Source organism: Fomitopsis serialis (assembly GCF_022376445.1).
Source record: "Fomitopsis serialis strain Sig1Antser10 chromosome Unknown B0H18scaffold_324, whole genome shotgun sequence".
NCBI lineage: Eukaryota > Fungi > Basidiomycota > Agaricomycetes > Polyporales > Fomitopsidaceae > Fomitopsis > Fomitopsis serialis.
The window spans coordinates 1-8,454 of record NW_025955284.1 but is presented as its reverse complement, the minus strand read 5'-3'; the positions used below and the strand labels follow the sequence as shown (position 1 = coordinate 8,454).

General features: G+C 63.4%; 2 protein-coding genes across 2 annotated transcripts; both read left to right on the top strand.

Moving 5' to 3' along the window:
• B0H18DRAFT_1128572 (uncharacterized protein) lies at nucleotides 1-1,130 on the top strand (the record flags this gene model as incomplete). Its single annotated transcript, XM_048035343.1, has 3 exons — nucleotides 1-417; nucleotides 470-593; nucleotides 709-1,130. The coding sequence occupies 3 exons, from the start codon at nucleotides 1-3 to the stop codon at nucleotides 1,128-1,130; spliced, it is 963 nt and encodes a 320-aa protein (XP_047885016.1).
• A 427-nt stretch (nucleotides 1,131-1,557) lies between these two features.
• Nucleotides 1,558-2,834, top strand: B0H18DRAFT_1128571 (uncharacterized protein; the record flags this gene model as incomplete). Its single annotated transcript, XM_048035342.1, has 3 exons — nucleotides 1,558-2,137; nucleotides 2,198-2,673; nucleotides 2,742-2,834. The coding sequence occupies 3 exons, from the start codon at nucleotides 1,558-1,560 to the stop codon at nucleotides 2,832-2,834; spliced, it is 1,149 nt and encodes a 382-aa protein (XP_047885015.1).
• Between the last annotated feature and the right edge of the window lie 5,620 nt (nucleotides 2,835-8,454).

Genomic DNA, 8,454 nt, shown 5'->3' with positions numbered 1-8,454 from the left:
ATGGTCTGGGAGCCGGAGCACCACCCGGACGCGGACCTGCCGCGGGAGACAATCTCTTTGCGGGAGTTCAATCTTCTCGTGGAAGATATTTGGTTCAACGAGCACAACGTGGTCGAGCGTCAGGATTTCGAGACATGCCTCGCAGCGCTGGCAGGGCGTTACCACCACAGCGCGTCGGACGAAGAACATCGCCTGTTCATCAACGCACGCAACAGTGCCCAAATGCCTCCGCCCGCTCAGGACGAGGAGGAACGCAACAGCGAGGATTATTTCCACGTCATCCGTGATTTCGACTCGATCTTGGGAACCTCGGAGGACTTGCCGTATCAGTGCAGCCTCAATGTCTATCCCGTGGCGCCGTTCAGCGAAACATTGACCCATCGCGTCTATCTCTACTGGCCAATCACACGTGGCAATGTGAGTCCTGGTAGTAGTGACACAGACTTGCCTCTCATCACCGTCAATTTAGCAGCGCACAGAGGTCGAGATTAGCAGGATCCCCAACCTGTGCCTAGCCAAAGTCGGGCTGCGCTCCAAAGTCAACGTGATGTTCCCCGCGATGTATACGCCCCACATGTCCCCGCCATCCCTCAGTCATTGATCATCATGTTCTACGAGAAGGTCGTGCTCGCCGCACTCACCAAAATGAACTACCCCCACCTCAGCCATTGGCCGGCCAGTTACAGCAATGCGTACACCGTAGCCCAGGGGTCCAGGGGCAGCTGCATTTCGGGACAGCGGAGATACCCGCGCACGACATCCCCACCTTCTACCGCAGGCTTCGTCGGTACATGAACCGCATCCCCCAGTTCCAGGGCGCCTTTTTCTATCACGAGGTCCGCGGGGCCAAAGGAGGGACTCACCATGACCCCGAGGACGACGACGATGCAGAGTTCGCGCTCCAAGACGTATTCGGACACCTCGACTTCGACCAGATCACAGATGACGATCTGAACCACAGGTGGTTTGTTGACGTCGCCCTCGAGGTCCGCCGCCCTGGACACGTTGTCCACTGGCGCAGAGATAACATGGAACGAATCATTCGACATGCCGTGCCCCACGGTAGCCCATTAACAATCAGCCATCTCCCACGCGGCAAGGTACTCAAGATGATCACGCCGTGCAGCTGAGCGATGTTGCCGGCTTTCGCGTCGGCACCCCAGCTTGGGCAGCATTGACCGGGTTAGGTACATCAATGTTTACAGCACCGAGAAGTCTGCGCACTACCAGCTTCATAACGGCCAATTTGACGCTGTTCTACCCCTGGAGCTGCTCCCGGGAAGATTGACAAGCTACTGAAGAGGGTAAACGAGTGGACGAAGGTATTCAATGACTGCAAGACCACGAGGAAGGAGGGAACAGGTCGCTACGAAATCCGAGTCGCAGCGTGCAAGGCAGGGTCGACACTCAAGGACATCCCATACGATTTACTTCAGGATGCATGCCTCTCTTGGCCAGCAGTCACGTGGTGGTAAGCTGAGTTTGAATACAGGTATGATCAGTAAGTAACCCGCCCACAGGACATTCAAGTGGTGGAGAGTGTTCTGTTGTTATACAATGATCGAACACCTGAAGAAGAGTCCCAACGCCGTCCGGGCGAGGGACGAGTCACTCCAGCTCGGCGTTGTCCTTACACACATGCTCAACGGATGCCTCTACCGCAACACCACAAAGACACCATATCCGCAGCTGGAGGCTGACGTCGCCATGCACCAGGCCGAGGATCTCATGTCTGAGCATGACGTCGATGTCTACGACGACGAACGATACGACTGGTCGCCCGTGGGTGACAAGCAAGGCCTGTTCCTCCTGGGCACTATCGTCAGCGACCACGGGAGCTATCTCACGGACAGACGCCGTGTGCTCGACGGCGACATGTTGGCGCTGGCATACAAGGCCGAGGACATGCCCACCCTCCGTGGTTTGTTCGGCCAGACGGGGATCCGGGTAGTCCCATCCAAACGGAATCCGTACCGAGTCCCCAATCGCCAAACGCAGACGAGCTCGACGATCAATCACCGCACCGAACCCGTGCCTGAGCGTAATCTCGGACTGGCGGACCGGGGCATCCGGATCGACATCGCGAGCCGAGAAGGGAGGCCATCGATCGCGAGGATGAACGAGGACGAGCGCCTCCGTTGAACGCGGATCAACGCGTTCCCGTCTGTGGGAGCAATTCAAGTGTGATCTCCTGCAGAAGGCCCCATCTCCGAAGGGAAGACAGCATCGATCGTTCCTGACGGTCACAGCAATCGAGAAGGTGAACGCACCCGACAGGCTGTTCAAGTCGCCGGTTTTGCCGTTCACGCAGTGCCGCGTCAATCACGTGGACGGAACATTCTGGACGGGCATAATGTTCGACCGGTATTTCCCGCCGACACACACCACCATCAACCATCGCTGCAGAACTACGTGCAGTGTACGTACTGGAAACAGTGGTCGGCGCTTCTGGCTAAGCACGACGAGGTGGACATCCCCGCGCTCCGCCGCGCGCTGCTGGGGCTGTTCAACCAAATGCTCTGGCTGCCGCAGCCTGAGAATGACCGGATCTGGAATACGCGTCAGGCCGGCGCCTCATCGGCAAAAGCCGTGCCCACCGGGAGCCGAGGCCCGGCTCCCATTCTTGCCGTAAATCCGTTAGTCTACAAGGGCGAGCGCTGGGTGATCCGGAGCGTGCGTCCGGAGGAGATGAACCCCGAGGAGGAAGGCCGGCAATCACCTGTTATGACGTGCCATTCGAGATGTCATCCGACGAAGAGCAAGCGGACAGGGAGCAGGCGGCGAGGGATGAGAGGATTAGGCGTCGCGAGGAAGAGGAGGAGTCGTCGGAATGAGCAACGGTCATAGTGTGTACTCTACCTCAATGTAGAAAGTGACATATAGACAGTGCGACATGTACGGTGTGGTGACAACGCCAGTCCAGTGAGCCGATGGCGCACCCCGCGCAAGGGATGAACCAGCCGTCAAGCAACAGAAAGCGTGGGCGAGGCACCCCTCGCGAGCGAGGTTGCGCTCAGTGCGCCGAAGGCGCACTGGGGCGAGGGCGCGCGGCGGTGCACGTGCCCGGTGGGCTGGCGTGGCCTGCCCGCGGGGGTGCGCCGAAGGCGCACCGAGGGCGAGGTGCATGGGCGTGGCAGCGCGCGGTGGCAGGCCCCGCCGCGGTGCGTCAACGGCGCACCCACCGCTCCGTGCCCGCCCAGCCTACCCAAAGCGGTATGCCCCATCCGCGCTCCAGACCCCAGCGGGATCAAGATCAGCGCGATCGCCGGCTAACCGCGCTGATCCTCCCGGCCTATCCGCAGCGAGCGCTTAATGAAAATTTGCTCGCCCACGCCGCGGTGCGCCGTCGGCGCACTTCTCGCGAGCAGCCCGTCCAATCCCATCACGCGCCACAGTGTCCCCGGGCGCTGATCGTCTCGGTTAACGCTTATCTGGATCTAAGATCCCCGTTGGCCGACATTTGATGGGACTGCTGTGGGCTATAAAGCCCCTCACAACCGTCCCTTGCCCCCACTTTACTCTCTTCCTGTACCGCCACCCCTGCTTCCTCGCTCCCGCTTTCGCAATGGGCGTCTGGACGCCCCAACACAACATCTTCGACCTCATGGTCAGCCAACCGATCTGGTGAGTTGCGGCGCGTGGGAGGTGCTGACGCGCAAGGAGAACACCGGCCTGCCGTGGGACGAGAGTGCCGGGCCGAAGTCCGTCCCGAGTTCCTGGATGGCGCACGACGGCGCCCTGCTCAAGAAGGTCCTCGCGTTCGTGTCGAGGTACCGGGCCATCGAGGGCGCGACCGCCCGCCAAGCGTGCCTCAAGATCAAGAAGGACAAGGACTCGGAGGGTCGCGACGCCGTCCTCGGATGGCTTACGGAGGCCGTGAAGGAGTGGCAGATCCGCGCGCGGACGCTGCAGGTGCTCGAGACCGTCGAGCTGGGGCCGTATCAAACGATGCGGAACATGGAGACGATGACGGTGAGCACGTCACAGTCGTCCAACACCGGTACTGACGCCACGCCCAGCTCCCCAACGTCAAGGAGTGCAACCTCGCCAGTGCGACGCTCCCGGTCGTGCTCGAGCTCCTCGGCGGTGGGCGACTTTCAGGGCCGCGACGCCGAAGCCGTGGGCCACGAAGTACGTGGGGCGGATCTTCCCGCACCTGTGGCATTCGGAGGGCAAGCGGATCGGCGACGAGGTCAAGAAGATCGACAAGTGGGTCGCCGGGATGGAGAACGACTGGGACGGTGAGTGCGCGCGTTGTGCAATGCGTGCCGCGTTAACCCTCGGTGCAGAGATCCTGAAGAAGGACAGCAAGACGATCAAGGGCGCGATGACGAGGTACTTCAAGCAGGTCTCGACGCACCTCGAGGCGGCGAGGAACCTCGACAACGTCGCCGCCGTCGAGAAGTTCAAGACGCACCTGGAGAACGTCCAGAAGGTGCGCGACCAGATGAAGGACCGCTCGAAGGCGGTACCCGGTACGTCCCCGTCATCGCCTCTTCTGACGACCTCTGACCTCGTTGCAGGGCTGCCCAAGTCGGTCGTCGAGGCGCTCCAGCAGCTCGCCGACGCAAGGAGGTCGACCAGCTCAACTTCGAGCTGGAGCGCCTCCTCGAGCAGATCGAGGACGAGGACGACGCGGAGCTGCACATCGGCGTGCACAACCTGGACGACTTCGCGTGGGGCACCGGCGTCGAGGAGTACGAGAAGTGCACCCCCGACGAGCTCTGGGCGATGCTCGGCCGGAGCGCCGACAAGAGCATCCCCTTCTTCAACCTCGTCGAGTCGACGATCGGCGTGCACGACCCGTGGTCCCCGGAGGGCATCAAGGCGCTCGAGGGCAAGGACACCATCCCGCTGGCGCCCCGCTGGCACCAGCTCGTCGGCATCGTCAAGATGCTCGACAACGTGCTGGCCGGGAAGCCGACCCTCCTCATGGACGGCGTCGGCGTCGGCAAGACCATGCAGGTCGTCGGCCTGATCTGCATGATGGCGCACTTCCGGATGCACTACGCGTCCCACGGCCACTTCCCGGGCAAGTACAGTAAGTACTTTTCTATGCGCGGTGAAGACAGCTACTTACCTTCTTCACAGAGAACGTCAAGTTCCCGGGCTCCGACGACGGCAACTTCCTCGACGCGCCCGCTCTCATCGTCGTGCCCGTCTCGCTCGAGACCCAGGTGCGGCTCGAGATCCACCGGTACGTGTCGGCGAAGTCGTTCGACCTCATGTCGTACACCGCCCTCGTCCGCGGCAACCGGGCGGAGCAGTTCTGGGCGGCGGTCAACGCCTTCAAGCAGCCGAAGAGTCGGCAGATCGTCCTGTCGACGGTGCCGGTAAGCACAAGCCCTCTCATCCATTCCTCGCTCACAATACTTCCCATAGGCGGTGTCGAAGGACAGCACCGAGGTCTTCATGCTCCCGCCTGGCGAGCCGTGGCACGCCGGATCGGAGATCCCCCGCCCCGCCCGCGAGGCCGCCGCCATCAAGGCGAAGTCGGTCTTCAGCCGCAACTGGGGGCTCGTCATCGTGGACGAGATCCACGAGATGCGCAAGCCGAATGCGGCCTTCCGCGCGGTGCGGAATCTTCGGGAGCACGCGGGCTCCATGGTAGGACTGTCGGCGACGCCGACGATCACCAGCGCGATGGTAAGTCCCACTCTCCGGATTGTAACCAAGCTCACCGTCGCTGCACAGGACCTCGTCTCCATCGGTCGCCTGATGGGCCTCCCCCGATTCGGCGACGAGTACAAGGAGGAGCTCGCCGGTCACGGACGGCTCCTGACGCGCGCGCAGACCAAGGACCGGGCGGAGCGGCGCGACAACAGGACCCTCCGGCGCGTCACCGCCGCCAAGGAGAGCAAGGACGGGGAGCCGTCGACGTGGAGCTCGGCCACGGCGGCGGAGACCATCACCATCATGGCCGACTACCGGAAGCGGTGGGCGGGCATGGTCATCCGTCGGACGGTGACGTCCACGGACTGGCAGGGGAACGTTGTCAGTGGCTTGCCGCCCTGCAACGACATCTCCATCATGCTCCGGCTCGCCCCGTACGAGCGCAAGGTGGTCCAGTCGATCCAGGCTGAGGTCGGCCAGGACGCGAAGGGGAAAAAGGCCGCGGTGACGGACAAGGTGAGCAAATAACCACTTGCTCGAGTATGGGGGTCGGTGCGCCGAAGGCGCACCCCGCGCGGGGCTGCTGAGAGGTCCGGTTGGAACACCGTAACCTCTCATCAGTGCCCTCGTCGAGTGCGCCGTTGGCGCACCGCAGCGCAGGGTGCGCTGGCCAGCCACCCATGAGCCACCTTGGGCGGTTCGCTGGCATACAGCTGCAGTGAGCCAACGGCGCACCCCTCGCGGAGGCGCGGGTCTCACAGGCCGGCCTGCTGCGGTGCGCCAAGGCTCACTGCCCGCAGTGGATCAGTCCTGTGTGGCACCCGCGGACCCCTCGCGTCGCGGTGCGCCAATGGCGCACTGGACGGCCGTGCCTTCTCACGGCCACTGTCATGATTTTCCTTCCCCCTCGCGCGGGTGCGCCGATGGCGCACCTTCGCCAGTGTTTCAGTGGCTGACAATTTTCACACAGAACTTCTACGTGGACATCGCCGGACGATGTTCCACTTCTCGATGGCCCGGCACCCCCCGCCCGACGCGAAGATCCCGGTCACGCGCGAGGACTTCGAGGCCATCCCGACGGCCAAGCTCATGGCCCTCGTCGACTTGCTCGAGAACCACAGCAAGCCGAAGGCCCCCCCGATGCGGAACGACCCGGAGCTCGATGGCGTCCCCTCTCCAAGCTCCCCGAGTTCCCGGACTCCAACCGCCTGGTCCCCGACGAGGACTACGTGTACGTCTCGTACTCGGGGGACGAGCCGGACAAGATCGTCATTTATTCGACGTTCCCGTCGAATAACATCGTGCTCGAGAACGTAAGTCTTCTTTTTGTAATCCCTCAATCCTTTCTCACCTGTCTTAGTTGTTCGCGGCCTACGGCTTCAAGGCCGTCTTCATCCACGGCTCGCTGTCCGCCAAGCAGCGCGCCGAAGAGGTCGAGAAGTTCCGGAAGTCGACTTGGGGTGGCAAAACCATCCTCGTCATGTCTGGCGTCGGCGCGACGGGGCTCAACATCGCGTGGGCCAACGTGATCATCTTCCTGGTGCGTTTTCTTTTTCTTCCCTCCAGGCTTCACTCATCCGGTGCCAGGACACCACGTGGTCGGCTCAGTCCGACGAGCAGGCGATCGGGCGGATCCACCGCTTCGGGCAGATGCGCGACGTCTTCGTCTACCGCATCGTCGTCACCGAGTCGGTGGACGTCGCGCTCAACAACATCGCCTGGGACAAGGGCGTGATGCACATCGCGTTCATCACCCCGGGCTTCGACCTCGGTAAGTACCACGTCATTCTTTTGAAATCCACTCTGACCGTCATTCAGCGAGCTCGAGGCAGCGGATGCTCGGCGCGGCGGTCCTCGACCTGCTCGACTTGGAGGCCGCCGAGGACACGAGTACGTCAAGTCCGACGTCGAGGAGGAGGACGACGAGGAGGAGGACGAGGACGACGAGCCGGCACCGAAGCGCAAGGGCAAGGGCAAGGAGAGGGCGGTCGAGAAGAAGACTCCCGCCCCAAGAAGCCCTCCAAGAAGGCCGCCGGCGAGGGCTCTGCGCCGAAGAAGGCTCCAAGAAGACCGCCGGCGAAGGCTCTGCCCCAAGAAGCGAGCAAGTCCACGGCCGACCAGGAGGCGTCGACCTCGAAGCAGCCCCGGCGGAGTCGACGGACGCGGCGCCCAAGCGCCCTCGCCCCAAGCCGAAGATGAGGAAGGCGGTCCCGAGCCCACCCCTGAGGTCTCCCCTGAGGTGAGGAGACGGCTGCCCCGCCCCAAGACTCGCGCAAGAAGGGGCCGAAGTCGCGCGCCCTCATCTCGGACAGCGACGAGGACACTCCGGCAGTCCAGGAGGAGACTGCCCCGCCGCCGAGGAGACTGCCCCGCCGCCGAGGACCCTGCCACGGCTCAGGCCCCTCAGCCCTCCGCCGAGTCGAGCGCAGCCCCCGCCCCATCCCGGACACGTCCGCAGCCGGCGAGAACCCCGTCGACTCCATGGACGTCGACCCCCAGGTCCCCGCGCCGCCGCCCCGCCTTCGTCCATCCCGCCCCCGGTCCCCGCCTCGCCCTTCGCCCCCCGCCGCCCGTGGTGTCACGCCACACAACACCAATCGCACCTGTACTCTCTCCTCACAGTGCGCGTGACACCCCCGGCCAGCTGGATCCCTCGCTGTGGTTCCGCTCGCCGACGCGCTCGCCGACTCGCCCCCTGCCGTCCCTCCGACCATCGCCGCGGTGTCGTCCAGCTGGGCTCGACTTCGCTCTCCCGTGCCCCGTCCGCCCCGCCTTCGTCGACGACATGAACGTCGACGACATGGCCGTCGACCAGGAGCCCGTTGTGCCCGAGGTCCCGGA